This window comes from Carassius carassius, chromosome 14 (genome assembly GCF_963082965.1).
Source record: "Carassius carassius chromosome 14, fCarCar2.1, whole genome shotgun sequence".
NCBI classification, from domain to species: domain Eukaryota; kingdom Metazoa; phylum Chordata; class Actinopteri; order Cypriniformes; family Cyprinidae; genus Carassius; species Carassius carassius.
Window position 1 is genome coordinate 33854793 of NC_081768.1, and position 15960 is coordinate 33870752.

Below are 15960 nucleotides of genomic sequence, written 5' to 3' on the forward strand. Positions count from 1 at the left end.
GGTTATTTTCAATGAGTTTGTGGATATGCTCGGCCCTGGCAGTTTTTAGAGCCTGTCTATAGCTGGACATACTGTTTTTCCACGCAATTCTAAAAACTTCCAAGTTAGTTTTTCTCCATTTGCTCTAAAGACTGTGAGTTTCTTTCTTTAGAGAGTGGGTATTACTGTTATACCATAGCACAGTACGTTTTTCTCTAACCTTTTTCAATTTGATGGGGGCAACAGCTTCTAATGTATTAGAGAAAATAGTGAACATGTTGTCAGTCATTTCGTCTAGTTCATGTGTATTTTTGGGTACAAATAGCAGTTGAGATAAATCAGGCAGGTTATTTGCGAATCTGACTTTGGTGACTAGAACAATAGTTCTGCCCAGACGGTAACGCTGAGCCAAATAGTTAATATCAGTGATACGCAGCATGCACGATACAAGGAAATGGTCTGTAACATAATCACTTTGAGGTACAATATCTATATCAATAAGATCAATTCCATTCGATATAATTAAATCTAGAGTATGATTAAAACGATTAGTGGGACCGGGGACATTTTGCTTAACTCCAAAAGAGTTTATTAGGTCCGACCACCTGAACGGAGTACTGGGGGAGGTCAAGGCCGTCAGAGGTGAGACTAGTTGGCTGAAATTACGAATAAAACGTCGGTAAAAATTGGCGAACCCCAGAAACCGCTGTAGGGCCTTATGGGAATCTGGAGATGGCCAATCTTTCATAACCTTAACTTTGTCAGGATCCATACGTATTCCCTCGGATGAGACGATATACCCTAGGAAGGAAACAGACTGTGCATGGAATACGCATTTCTCCACCTTGACAAAAAGCCCATTCTCGAGTAATCTCTGGAGCACTCGTCTGACGTGTTGCACATGTTCCTGGAGAGATGAAGAAAAAATCAGTATGTCATCCAGGTAAACATATAAACTGATCTACCATGTCTCTCAACACGTCATTAACGAGTGCTTGGAAAACCCCTGGCGAGTTGGAGAGCCCGAACGACATCACCAAATATTCAAAGTGCCCTCTAGGGGTGTTAAAGGCGGTTTTCCATTCATCCGCCATCCTGATGCGCACCAAATGATAAGCATTACATAAATCCAATTTTGTGAATACGGATGCTCCCTGTAACCTCTCTAAAGCTGAAGACATCAACGGTAACGGATAGGTGTTCTTTATCGGGATGTTGTTCAGCTCTGGGTAGTCAATACAAGGTCACAGAGAACCATCCTTCTTACCCACAAAAAAGAATCCCGCCCCCACTGGAGAAGAGGAAGGGCGGATGAACCTCGATGCCAAGGAATCAGAAATGTATTTCTCCATGGCCTCCCTCTCTGGAATAGAAAGAGAGTAAAGTTTGCCTTTAGGCTGAGACTTACCTGGAACTAAATCTATAGCACAGTCATAGGGACGATGCGGAGGAAGAGAAGCAGCACGGGACTTACTGAACACCTCCTTCAGGTCCAAGTACTCTGCGGGCACGTTTGAAAACACCATGGTCTCCTTCTGAAAGACAGAAACAGGCACAACAGGACAAGCAGAAACCAGACAAGACTCATGACAACTTTCACTCCACAAGGTGACTGTGTTGGAACCCCAATCCACTCATGGATTATGTTTGATTAACCAGGGGTGACTTAAAACAATGGGAGCGACAGGGGAGTCCATGAGATAAAAGGATATGGTTTCACTGTGGTTGCCTGAGGTGAGCAGAGTTATGGGTTCAGTGTAGTGGGTGATGTGTGGCAGTTCCTGGCCATTGAGTGCGGTGACATGGTTAAGATAAGACACAGGAAGGACAGGAAGGTTCAAGTGATGTGCAAGGAGAGAGTCAATGAAATTACCTTCGGCTCCAGAGTCCAGAAAGGCGTGACAGTCGTGAGTGTGGTTCTCCCACCGCAGTTTCACCGGAAGGAGAGTCGAAGATGTGGTTGAGGACTTCCCGGTGGAGATCCCACCCGATAGTAGCCTCAAACTTACTACTGGGCTGGCTCTTTTACCGGGCATGAATGGATGGAATGCTCCGAGCCACCGCAATATAAGCATAGTCCTTGGGATCTCCACCGCTCTCTTTCCCTCCGGGAAAGCCGAGCTCTACCCACCTGCATGGGTTCATGATCGTAGACGGGACCGACCATGTTCTCTCGACCCGAGCGGCCCCTTTCCGGAGAGATGTGATGGCGTGTTGGACTGGCTTGTCTACCCAGGCGGTTAATGCGAGCGTCCACCCGGAGTGCCAGGTCGATTAGGCCATTGAGCGTTGGGGGCAGTTTGAGGAGGTAGATCTCCTTCTGAACACAGTCGGCCAGCCCATGCAGCAATCGATCCCACTGCGCCGCCTCGTTCCACTGGCACGCGGCCGCCAGGGTGCGGAACTGAATAGAATAGTCCGCCACCGATGATTTCCCTTGTCGGAGGTCCGAAAGCTGGTGAGCGGCCTCCCTGCTGGCCGCGGCTCGATCGAAAACTCGTTTCATCTCTTCGGAGAGGGCATGGAACGAGGCGCAACACAGATGTTGATTCTCCCACACTGCCGTCCCCATAAGGCGACCCTGCCAGATTGTAGGGTAAGAGCAAACGCAACCTTGGACTCTTCTGTCGCAAAGGTGCGGGGCTGCAATGCAAAATGCATGGAACATTTGTTAAGGAAAGTCTTGCAAAAGTTAGGCTCACCGGAGTAGCTCTCTGGCGCCGGAAGTTGCGGCTCTGGCCGGAAGTGGTCCTGGGAGGTCTCCCGGGGGACGGGCAGCGCAGGCGGTGCGGTGGGCGCAGTGGGAGAGGTGAGTTGATGGATCTGCTGGGTGAGCTCGGACACCTGTGTCACCAGCGCTTGGGTCGCGCGTTCGGTGTTCACGATGCTCTCCTGCTGCTGATCCATACGGTTGACGCTGTGATGAATGAATTCGGAAAGTGAAGTGGTGCTCGCTGCTTCCATGTTGGGTGAAAGCGTTCTGTAACGACTGGGTGAATGAGTGACAGGAAGCAAGTGCGAGGTTAACACAATTTAATGGAGACAATGATACAAGACAATACTGAGACACAAATATGACGCTGGGAGAAATACACAGTCCAGGATGGTGGCGATGGGTGAAGTATCTGGAAGGCGGAGGTGAGTTGGCAGCAGGAGAGGGTGACACAGGAACTGCGGGGAAGCGAGCCGAAGGTAAGTGGTGTTGCTTGGTGGTGGGTTGCGTAGAGTGGACGGGGTTCTGGGGAGACACGGACATCCAATGCAGAAACACACAAGAAAGCAAAGCATAGGTCACAAACATGAAACAACGCTCTCACAAACACAAGACGCTAGACAAGCCAATATATAGGGATGAGTTATGAGTGACAGCTGTTGCTGATGACAATTAGCGGAGACGCCCACAAACTAATCAGTGCTGACGCGTAACACACAGACTTCACCCACAAAGTGCAAAACCCTGAGATCACGGTTTACCAACCGTGACAGTAACAAAATCGGAATCATAAGTGGACATTGACTTGTAAGGCATAATCAGAAACTCAAGTAATTTGTGCAGAAGAGTTTAAGTCAAGTCAAGTCACCTTTATTTATATAGCGCTTTAAACAAAATACATTGTGTCAAAGCAACTGAACAACATTCATTAGGAAAACAGTGTGTCAATAATGCAAAATGACAGTTAAAAGCAGTTCATCATTGAATTCAGTGATGTCATCTCTGTTCAGTTTAAATAGTGTCTGTGCATTTATTTGCAATCAAGTCGACGATATCGCTGTAGATGAAGTGACCCCAACTAAGCAAGCCAGAGGCGACAGCGGCAAGGAACTGAAACTCCATCGGTGACAGAATGGAGAAAAAAAACCTTGGGAGAAACTGTAATTGAGCACTGAAAAGGAAACTCACAGAATTTATTAGTAGACACATAACCACCAGCAATTTAATAAACATAAGTATATACAGAGAGGGTTACATACTCACCCACCCTCCTGCGCTGGAGCCCCGCTCAACAGACGCCTCCTTTTAGTCTGGACTATCAGCCAGGTGGATGCTATGAACATAAAACCATGGCCTCCTGAGTATCCTGAGTATCGAGAAGAAAGCCTTTCCTGAGTATCGAGAAGAAAGCCTTTTCTTTCTTCCCAATGTCTGCCAGGTTCATCCACAGACGTCTCTCCGCTGCCACCATGGCCACCCTAGTCCCTGCCATGGCAGAGGTGGCCTGCTTGGTAGCATGGAGAAAGGTCCGTGGTGCGGCGCGACTACCTGATCAGGAGAAAGGCCCTTGCCTCCATCCAGGTCTCTTAGCAGATCAGCCTGATATGCTTGAAGCACCACCATCATGTGTATCAAAGCCACAGCCTACCTGCTGCTGCGTATGCCTTGCCGTCTAAGCCAGATAAATTTCTGAAGGGGCTCAGATGGCAAGGGGGCATGGATGCACACGTTGTCTAAATGCTTGCTTGTAGTCGCCATTATATACAGAGAAAGATCGCTCTTACCAGTTCTTTCAGATGCACGCTTCAAACAGAACAGTCAGTGAAGATGAAGAAGAGATGACATGTTCTCCCGGTGCCTGTTTATAGTTGCGCTGGTAGTGACGTCAGAGCAGGGCCGTTTCTAGCGTTTTTGGCACCCTAGGCGAGATTTCTACCAAACCCCCCCCCCCCCCCCCCCCCCCACCACCACCACCAAAGATTTGTACCATAAATTAAAAACTAAACATAGCTGCAAGGAAACCATTTGATAATTATTGCATAAATATTGCAAAATTTGTCCAAATACAAGTATGTACAATTCATCAGAATTAAATATTATTAATATTAAACAATACAAGAAAAACAGGCAAATTAAATGCAAAAAAACTAAATGACTAAAACATGACAATGTTACGTTATCAGCTACATATTAGCTATACAATAATACACAGTAACCACATCCATGTTCAAAGGAAGTAACTGGTAACCAAGGACTTTTGACCATGGCAATTGACCATGGCATATTTGAGCATGTTTACTATTTTCGATAGCTTTAAAAGTGGACACGTCTAGACTTAATAGCTGCAAAAGTGTCAATAATGTCATCATAGGACATCTGCCTGGAAACATCCCTGTTTATGGAGAATGATTGATAGCCGCGGAGGAGGGAAAACGAGGTTTCCGTATACTTTAATTTAATGATGTAAATAGTCTTCTGTCCATCACATTAAGCTATGGAATGGCTTCAGATGACTTTGTGAAATTATAATCAGACCGATCTCAAGACCCAAGTCACCCAAACTGACGTGAAAAAAGCGGCGCTGTTTGCAACCCTGAGATTCATTCACCGATCAAATAAGGCTTTTGACGGGACAAAAATAAGCTTTTTTGCGGCCGCCAAATAAATTTAAATGCAGGAAAAACCCTGCTATAATATTCCGCTGCTGAAATGAGCATGACGTAAATCCGTCCCGTGGTGCTAATAATGCAGTCACAAGGCGTTTCTCAATGTCAAGGAGAAACAGTGTCATGTTTTGCTCGTAGTGGTGATGGAGCTTGTAGAACAATTTGTAACATACCTGTATATTTTGCTTTCTTTTTATCGTCTTCTTTTTTCTTCTTGTGATACTGAGCCCCTGATGGCTTTGACCTTTTCATGATGATGAAACTCAAACATTTACTTCAAGTAACTTTAACCACGGATGACGACGTTGAAAGGCGACTTTAGCATGTCTCTAACGGCAGCGGCCACTATCACCACCAATGAGACTTACTCAGATAATCGCAAGTAATCATAATGCTTCGAAATAGCAAAATTATGAAAATATAATATGACCTTAAAATAATAATATTAATAATATATATAATATATTATATATATATATATAAAATAAACTCTTGGTGGGGCGGGGGCTCTCACTGGCGCCCCCCAGCTGTTTGCGCCCTAGGCGGCCGTCTAGTTTGCCTATGCCTAGAAACGGCCCTGCGTCAGAGGCTGTAGCCGGCCAACAAGTTGGTGTTTTGTCAATGTATGATGAGGTGTTCCCCATATCGGCCCCTAGAGGATGCAGTTCAAAGTTCCCTTGAAAGGGAACCATCAGAGCCGTTTATAACGGGGTCTATAGCTTATACTATACCTCTGTTTTGTTTAGTTAAATGTATGATACTTGCATTTCCTTGTCAAGTCAAGTCACCTTTATTTATATAGCACTTTAAATGAAAAAGATTGTGTCAAAGCAACTGAACAACATTAATTAGGAAAACAGTGTGTCAATAATGCAAAATGACAGTTAAAGGCAGTTCATCATTGAATTAATTGATGTCATAATCTCACTTCATTTTAAATAGTATCTGTGCAATCATTTGCAATCAAGTCAACGATATCGCTGTAGATGAAGTGTCCCCAACTAAGCAAGCCAGAGGCGACAGCGGCAAGGAACCGAAACTCCATCGGTGACAGAATGGAGAAAAAAACCTTGGGAGAAACCAGGCTCAGTAGGGGGGCCAGTTCTCCTCTGACCAGACGAAACCAGTAGTTCAATTCCAGGCTGCAGCAAAGTCAGATTGTGCAGAAGAATCATCTGTTTCCTGTGGTCTTGTCCTGGTGCTCCTCTGAGACAAGGTCTTTACAGGGGATCTGTATCTGGGGCTCTAGTTGTCCTGGTCTCCGCTGTCTTTCAGGGATGTAGAGGTCCTTTCTACTGGATCCGGGTGATTGCAGTGACCCTCTGATCTGGATACAGACTGGATCTGGTGGCTATAAACCAACTGGCCTTTGTATTAAAAAAAAAAAAAAAACTAACCAACCCTAACCCTAACCCTAAACCTTTGTGGCCAACAAAAGCTTAAGATTTTTAAATGATAGTTCTCCCAAACTTTCTACACAACTTGGTAATAAAGGAACTACACCACATCACGTCACATGAACATTACCACCAGTCTTTATTTAAAAATAGTTTCCCTGAGAGTTTGAGTTAAATTAGTTAGCAAAAGTGTGATTATAAACACACTAAGACTGAGAGCGACTAGTAGATGAGTTTACTTGTTCACTGTGATGAACTTTAGTGTCCCATACAACCTCTGGAGTCCCATTTAGACACTTATTGGCAACCACCTTTTCCAAGACAAATAAAAAATTAAATGATAAAATCCCATGGCTATATTAGCAATCATTTTATGTAGTAGAATAAAACATGAGAATCTTAAGCTTGAGTTCACCACAGACCTTATTTCAGTTATTTAACATAAAACTCATTTAAAATGAAAAAAAAAGAAGCAAAATATATATATAAACATATTCTTTTTTAATTTTTTAATCACCTTAGCAATGGCTGATGTAATGACTAATGACAATAAAACAGGAAATGACATTTAAATTGATTTGGAAATGTTTATTATTAATTATCTTTTTGAAACACAAATGAGGTTGTGACACAAATAAAACAAAGCATCATAATTCAGAATCATCTCAGTTTGAATATACTGTTGCTATGTTTCTTAGATTTATTATTCCTCTGTTTTACAGCACAGACATTTATTTCTAAACAGTATGAAGGTCTAAATACTAATACTCAATGATTTGAGGCTCCACAAACTACAGAAGCTCACAGGCAGAGCTGTTTAGGGTTTGTATCAGTGCTTCATGAGGATCGATGAAAACTGTCTGTTCACTCCAACTCCAGCATTTTCAGTATTTTAAACAGTTTACACAACTGAGCAGCTATCAACATTTGAATGATTCTTAAATCTTTGTCATGACACATATGATAAAACATCCTTTACTAAGTGCTCTAAAGCTTGTCGGCTCTTTCACAGTGACAGCAGGTACGATGAAGTAGTGCAACAAAAATCTTCACGATCATCGGTGAGATGAGCTATGATCGACAGGGCAGAGGAGCTTCAACATCATTATTAGTATGTGATTATCAGCTCAAAGAACATGGATTTTCATGATTAGCGTTCAGCTCAAATGGGTTGAGAAACTTCACATTATGACGTGTCTCCAGCTGACAGCTTCGCGGGTTAAGGCTTACGAAACTACAGCCTAAGAATATACAGGTAGAGACGTGATCTAAGATCAGAGTATTTCTTGTGCTAAGGCTGACAAATCCTGCAGTTCCTGAATGAATGAGCTTTCAGATGTACAGAACCTGTGAAGTGAGCCACATACTGCACACACAAAGAATCAACAGCTCATCTAAAAGCCTATCCTAACTGTATATTCATATCAGCTAGAGCTTTCTATAAAGGCTCAGGACGTGACAAGAAGCACTGCAGTAATTGCCAGTAATGAATCATGTAAACTTTGACAGTGGCCGATTACAGTGCACCTTTTTTTTTTTTTTTTAAGGCTATTTTGACAAAAGCGTCATAAGTGTTTATGAAGTGCTTATAAACGGTCTCTTCTAGAGATTTGTACTTGGCAGTTAACGACAGCACAGATACATGAGGAAATGAGGGCTGTATTTAGGAGGATATAAAAGAGGGCTACCCTGTGATCAAGATCCATTCAGCCTGTAATAAAGCACTGCACACTCATTTTCTGAAACATCTTGTATGTGTGGATGGCAGTGAGTGCAGTGTGTGTTCATGTGTGTGTGTGTGTGTGTAAGTCGTCTCCACAAGGTTGTGGCAGAGCTGCTCATATGCAGAAGTTTTCTTGATGTATTTCTACACAGTGTCATGTGTTTGTGTGTAACTTCAGGATGCCCAGTGTTCTGCAGGAGTGTGTGTCTTCATCACTGTACGTGTGTGTGTCTCTATGCCAGTGTGTAATCAAACTGGCCCTTCTCGAGGCCGTCCAGACCGTCTGCCCAGGTGGAGGTGGGCATGCTGCGGTAAGGGTCCAGCAGGATGCGGAAGCAGCGCACAATCAGCATGCAGAGGAAGACGAAGAGGAAGATGACGAAGGCAAAGGTGGTCTTCTGCTCCAGGGTCATGCCGGCTCCCGCCACAGGCCCCCCCGTCTGGAGGGAGGAGGTGAACGGCTCGGCCTCCATCAGCCAGGACATCTGCAGCGGCTCGTCCCACAGCAGACGCTCACGCATCCTCACGCGCAGGGGCCCCACATCCTCCACGTAGACCTCATCTACACACACACACACACACACACACACACAGAGACTGAATGATCAAACCTGTGACACAGATTCTTTTCCACTATAGCTTTCTCACTAAATAACTGCAAGTAACTGTCAAATCCAAGCGTGGATTTGTTCATTATCTGGCTCGGCTCGGTGTTCATCTTCAGTTCTCTCTTCACAGTTCAGTTCAGTCAGTGTACTGTTTGAGTAAATGAATTACTCCGGGATATTGGTTTGTTTGAACTCAGAGGGAGTGTCAGACACATTAAACAAGTTAACAGCTTAAGTCATTTGTGGATTAATGCGTATTAGAGACGCGAACCGTTTAAAACGATTCAGTTCGATTTGGTGAACTGGTTCAAAAAGATCCGTTTACATCGAGTGATTCGTTCACGAACCGGATATCACAAACTGCTGTGTTTTGAACTCTCTTACAACAGACACGGAAGAGAAGACAATGATGAATAAAGTCATAGTTTTTGCTATTTTTGGACCAAAATGTATTTTGCTTCAACATATTCTAACTGAGCCTCTGATGTCACATGGACTACTTTGATGATGTTTTTCTTACCTTTCTGGACATGGACAGTAGACCGTACACACAGCTTCAATGGAGGGACTGAGAGCTCTCGGACTAAATCTAAAATATCTTAAACTGTGTTCAGAAGATGAACGGAGGTCTCACGGGTTTGAAACAACATGAGGGTGAGTCATTAATGACATAATTTTGATTATTGGGTGAACTATTCCTTTAACAATGCACTTCTTCTCAGCACTGGGCATTGTAGCCAATGTTGAATCCATGATCAGAGTTTGGTTCAGGGCAAGCTTATATACTCACCAAATCTACTCATCATAACCAACATATGCAGACACAAGTAACAATGTCATTATAAAGTATAGATGGTTTCAATGATCATAAAAGGAGTTTTGGCCAGACTTGCACTAAACTGAAGTAACTGACAATTATTTTAAAGGTCCCGTTTTGTGTTGTGTGTCCCGTTGTGATTCGACAGCAGCTGACTGCAGCCTCCTTATAATGACACCCTCCTGGAAACGCGATTGGGCTAGTTTTGGACTAGTTTTGAGAAGCCTGTGGGCAGGATTTGTTTTGTAAACCTGGCAATGCTGATCTGAACGCACGTGCTGGAGATGTACTTCTAATCACAGGAGCGTTTTTACTGACGAGATGTGCATGAAAATCACATTCGATTTTTTTTTGCACAGCCCTAACATCTAGTTAACAAAGCTAAACAGCGTTGCCCTTTGTGTAATAAGTTACAGAAACTGTTTAACGCACCAATTTAAATAATAAAATAACACTTACCGTCTGTGGTCCATAACCAACGCCTTCTCCAAACAAATAGGGAACTGCTCCATCTTTCAAGAATAATCTTTGTGTGAATCCGGCATTAAACTGATTGAGATTGAGGAAGCTGTCCTCAGCAAAATGTGCTGCACATAGTTTTACATGTGGATTATAATTTTCGGGAACCGAGTTTAACATAAATTGTAACCATTAATCTCCAAGTGCAGTCGTGGCCAAAAGTTTTGAGAATTACATAAATATTGGAAATTGGAAAAGTTGCTGCTTAAGTTTTTATAATAGCAATTTGCATATACTCCAGAATGTTATGAAGAGTGATCAGATGAGTTGCATAGTCCTTCTTTGCCATGAAAATGAACTTAATCCCAAAAAAACCTTTCCACTGCATTTCATTGCTGTCATTAAAGGACCTGCTGAGATCATTTCAGTAATCGTCTTGTTAACTCAGGTGAGAATGTTGACGAACACAAGGCTGGAGATCATTATGTCAGGCTGATTGGGTTAGAATGGCATACTTGACATGTTAAAAGGAGGGTGATGCTTGAAATCATTGTTCTTCCATTGTTAACCATGGTGTCCTGCAAAGAAACGCATGCAGCCATCATTGCGTTGCATAAAAATGGCTTCACAGGCAAGGATATTGTGGCTACTAAGATTGCACCTAAATCAACAATTTATAGGATCATCAAGAACTTCAAGGAAAGAGGTTCAATTCTTGTAAAGAAGGCTTCAGGGCGTCCAAGAAAGTCCAGCAAGCGCCAGGATCATCTCCTAAAGAGGATTGAGCTGCGGGATCGGAGTGCCACCAGTGCAGAGCTTGCTCAGGAATGGCAGCAGGCAGGTGTGAGCGCATCTGCACGCACAGTGAGGCCAAGACTTCTGGAAGATGGCCTGGTGTCAAGAAGGGCAGCAAAGAAGCCACTTCTCTCCAAAAAACATCAGGGACAGATTGATCTTCTGCAGAAAGTATAGTGAATGGACTGCTGAGGACTGGGGCAAAGTCATATTCTCAGATGAAGCCCCTTTCCTATTGTTTGGGGCATCTGGAAAAAGGCTTGTCCGGAGAAGAAAAGGTGAGTGCTACCATCAGTCCTGTGTCATGCCAACAGTAAAGCATCCTGACACCATTCATGTGTGGGGATGCTTCTCATCCAAGGGAGTGGGCTCACTCACAATTCTGCCCAAAAACACAGCCATGAATAGAGAATGGTACCAAAACACCCTCCAACAGCAACTTCTTCCAACAATCCAACAACAGTTTGGTGAAGAACAATGCATTTTCCAGCACGATGGAGCACCGTGCCATAAGGCAAAAGTGATAACTAAGTGGCTCGGGGACCAGAATGTTGAAATTTTGGGTCCATGGCCTGGAAACTCCCCAGATCTTAATCCCATTGAGAACTTTGGGTCAATCCTCAAGAGGCGGGTGGACAAACAAAAACCCACTAATTCTGACCAACTCTAAAAAGTGATTATGAAAGAATGGGTTGCTATCAGTCAGGATTTGGCCCAGAAGTTGATTGAGAGCATGCCCAGTCGAATTGCAGAGGTCCTGAAAAAGAAGGGCCAACACTGCAAATACTGACTCTTTGCATAAATGTCATGTAATTGTCGATAAAAGCCTTTGAAACGTATGATGTGCTTGTAATTATATTTCAGTACATCACAGAAACAACTGAAACAAAGATCTAAAAGCAGTTTAGCAGCAAACTTTTTGAAAACTAATATTTATGTAATTCTCAAAACTTTTGGCCACGACTGTACAGCGTCCCTGGGAAGCCCAAACAAAGATGATTGGACTCCGAGATGAAAATAACAGCGTTTCGATGACATGGAGACAAACACAAACGCAACTCTTCCTCCTTCTCCGTCGGAGCACAACAAGAGCACGCCCCCTGTTTGTGTATTCATGTGGGCGGAGCTTAGTCAAAAAACTGTTTTAGTGACGTCATTACTGCAGGAACTAGAGGGATGTAGTCCAAACGGGTCGTTCGATGTAGGCGAATTCTGTTAAATAAAATATCTCGCTTGGCATTGAACTTTGAGCTTTAGAATTTTACAGATATTATTTATACTCTAACAACATTACACACTAACTAAAGTTTAAAACATGGGATCACGAAGAACGGGACCTTTAAGTATTAAACTTTCTATACATAACATCCAAATCTGTCACATCATGTAACCTGATGGACATACTTGGTACTAAAAAAAGACACTGATCCTCAGGTGGTTTTCTGTGCATGCGATCAGAGACGGAGTGAAATATGAACAATCACAGACTACTTTAGGCTTTGGGTGTGTGTTTAAATGAACAAATACACACAGAAAAATGTCCATCAAACTGTCTGTCTCTGCAAGTTTTCCCTTATATGCAGTCAGTTATGTCTTAAGATAACAAACACTTTGGGAAAGTAATCAAATGCTTGTCAGTAAATTAGATCTGTACATTTGGTCTTAAAGTGACAGCAGACTAAGAAACCTGCTGCTGTCTCTGTCATTTAGATTTAATCAAACAACAAAAGGAAACGAGAGAATAATTTACTGCTCTTCACTGAATAACTTAAGTTACTTTAATAAGAAGCAATGCATATTTAATTCATACAGTGAAGACTATGCAGTGTTATTTTACATTTGACTACATTATACAGTGGGCTTAATTGTTTATTTAATTTGCATCTTTTTCTATTGTATTTCTTGCTTTTTATTGTTTTACTGACTGTTTCAACTCACTGTTGTACGGAGCCCCTCTGGTCCCACTTTGTCAAAAAAAAATATATATAACTAACTCGTGGCCTCAAGATAAGTTAACTCGTGGCCTCAAGAGAAGTTAACTCGTGGCCTCAAGAGAAGTTAACTCGTGGCCTCAAGAGAAGTTAACTCGTGGCCTCAAGAGAAGTTAACTCGTGGCCTCAAGAGAAGTTAACTCGTGGCCTCAAGATAAGTTAACTCGTGGCCTCAAGATAAGTTAACTCGTGGCCTCAAGATAAGTTAACTCGTGGCCTCAAGAGAAGTTAACTCGTGGCCTCAAGATAAGTTAACTCGTGGCCTCAAGAGAAGTTAACTCGTGGCCTCAAGAGAAGTTAACTCGTGGCCTCAAGAGAAGTTAACTCGTGGCCTCAAGAGAAGTTAACTCGTGGCCTCAAGAGAAGTTAACTCGTGGCCTCAAGAGAAGTTAACTCGTGGCCTCAAGAGAAGTTAACTCGTGGCCTCAAGAGAAGTTAACTCGTGGCCTCAAGAGAAGTTAACTCGTGGCCTCAAGATAAGTTAACTCGTGGCCTCAAGAGAAGTTAACTCGTGGCCTCAAGAGAAGTTAACTCGTGGCCCTCAAGAGAAGTTAACTCGTGGCCTCAAGAGAAGTTAACTCGTGGCCTCAAGATAAGTTAACTCGTGGCCTCAAGATAAGTTAACTCGTGGCCTCAAGATAAGTTAACTCGTGGCTTCAAGAGAAGTTAACTCGTGGCCTCAAGAGAAGTTAACTCGTGGCCTCAAGATAAGTTAACTCGTGGCTTCAAGAGAAGTTAACTCGTGGCCTCAAGAGAAGTTAACTCGTGGCCTCAAGAGAAGTTAACTCGTGGCCTCAACAGAAGTTAACTCGTGGCCTCAAGAGAAGTTAACTCGTGGCCTCAAGAGAAGTTAACTCGTGGCCTCAAGAGAAGTTAACTCGTGGCCTCAAGAGAAGTTAACTCGTGGCCTCAAGATAAGTTAACTCGTGGCTTCAAGAGAAGTTAACTCGTGGCCTCAAGATAAGTTAACTCGTGGCCTCAAGAGAAGTTAACTCGGGGCCTCAAGAGAAGTTAACTCGTGGCTTCAAGAGAAGTTAACTCGTGGCCTCAAGAGAAGTTAACTCGTGGCCTCAAGATAAGTTTTTGGGGTGTTTATGAATGCACTTGAAGATCCACACAATTGTTCCAATGGAGGTATCCAAGGCCAAGTTATTAAATTTAAGTTTAATTCTAATATATCTCCACTTTATTATAACCTCAAATTGTCATATGAATTAGTTGTTTGTCCATTTCTATTACATTATTATTATTCTTCTGACAGCTACTTTATATTTGACTCGATCATTCTCGCACTGGCCGTTGTACGCAGATCTCATGGTCACAAACTCTCCAGTCTGATCATTAGTCAGAGGTTAGGACTATTTAACAGTGGTTCTGTTTAGCCCCCTACCGTCATCTATGTACTCAGATAATAATCAGAGGTTATGTCTAGCACTATGAAATATGCTTATACCTTAATTGTGTGTTTGTCTTGCCCTCTATAGTTAATCTAACTATGACAACTTGAATAAAGCTGAGACAATAACCAGAGTTTATGGCTAGTACTATGAAGTATGCTGAACCATGTTAACTAGTACTCCATAGTTAATGCAACTGTAGATTTGTGGAAACATAAGCCTTTACTTAATCTACTTGAGAAAATAATGTCAGAGTAAGTCAGAATAAAATCAAATGTAACAATTTATTGTCAGACAGATAAATATGGATAATGCCAATTGCTTAGTCAATTCAGAGATATCAAATGAAATCATTACAAGACATCAAAATCTTAAGATACATCTAAAAAAATAAAAGATGCATACCTGATTTCAGGAAAATAAATAGTATAGTGTGTGTGAACACTACTGGCTCATCTGACTACAGAAGACCCTGATACTCAGACCAAGACAGACATGCTCCAAATAAAGACAGGAACTAACCATTGGAATGTGCATTGATCAAGCAGAGTTTACACTTTTTGGGGACAGATGCAAAATTTGCATGAAAGACTCTGGGAAATTACACAAAATATCTCTAAACTCTTAAAACCTGTATTAACTTTATTCTACTTCTTGTAAGATTGATTTGACTTGAGGCGAATGATACCAAACAGGACTGTGAATATCACTTGCATTCATGTAGAACATGATATTGCTGCTGATCATTCTGAGTGAGCGTGGATGAACAGATGTATAGGTGATTGTGTAACTGTGGCATAAGCAATTAAACTCATACTGACATGATTAGGGACTAAATTAAGAGTGAACAGCCATTTCCCAAAGCTTAGAATCCTTCAGAAGGTCAGCAGAGACCATGTTCTTCCACAACTATGAACTAGAAATGGTATCCGAATCCTAAATCTACTTTTATTCCATGCGAATCTGTTGTAGTATCACTAACATGCGTCAGCTGGTGGTTAAATGGGCCATGATGAAGTAGGTGTTGATCTGTGTCTGTCTGTGCAGACAGTTTGATTGATATATTCTTCCTTATTACGTAATAAAAACCCAGATGGAGAAAACGGGTCATTTTGGCAGCTAGGTTTCAACGAAAGCCAGATTTTGATTAACAAGAAAGTTCTGAGTTCTGAACCGTACAGTGTTTTTAAAGCACAATCACCTGTTAAACAACAAAAGATCAATGACGATATGATTTCTAAACTCGTGAGTCCACTAGGTAGTGCACATGAGCCGAAAGCACCCAGTGCTCAGTGCTAGCTCCTTACATGTAATCAGTTTCCAGAAATAAACTAGCTGTGATCAGATAATATTGCATTTTAAAATAATAATGATCCGATTACAGTTAGTCTTTTTTTATTGATTACAGATTCTTC

General features: G+C 42.4%; 1 protein-coding gene across 1 annotated transcript in view; it reads right to left on the reverse strand.

Moving 5' to 3' along the window:
* Window positions 1-8144: 8144 nt before the first annotated feature.
* LOC132156660 (cortexin-3) overlaps window positions 8145-15960 on the reverse strand; it is a 9946-nt gene continuing 2130 nt past the window's right edge. The window contains exon 2 of the mRNA XM_059565591.1: window positions 8145-9040. Within this exon, the coding sequence (XP_059421574.1) occupies window positions 8712-9040 (329 nt within the window). The 3' untranslated portion in view covers window positions 8145-8711. The remainder of the gene's footprint in view (window positions 9041-15960) is intronic.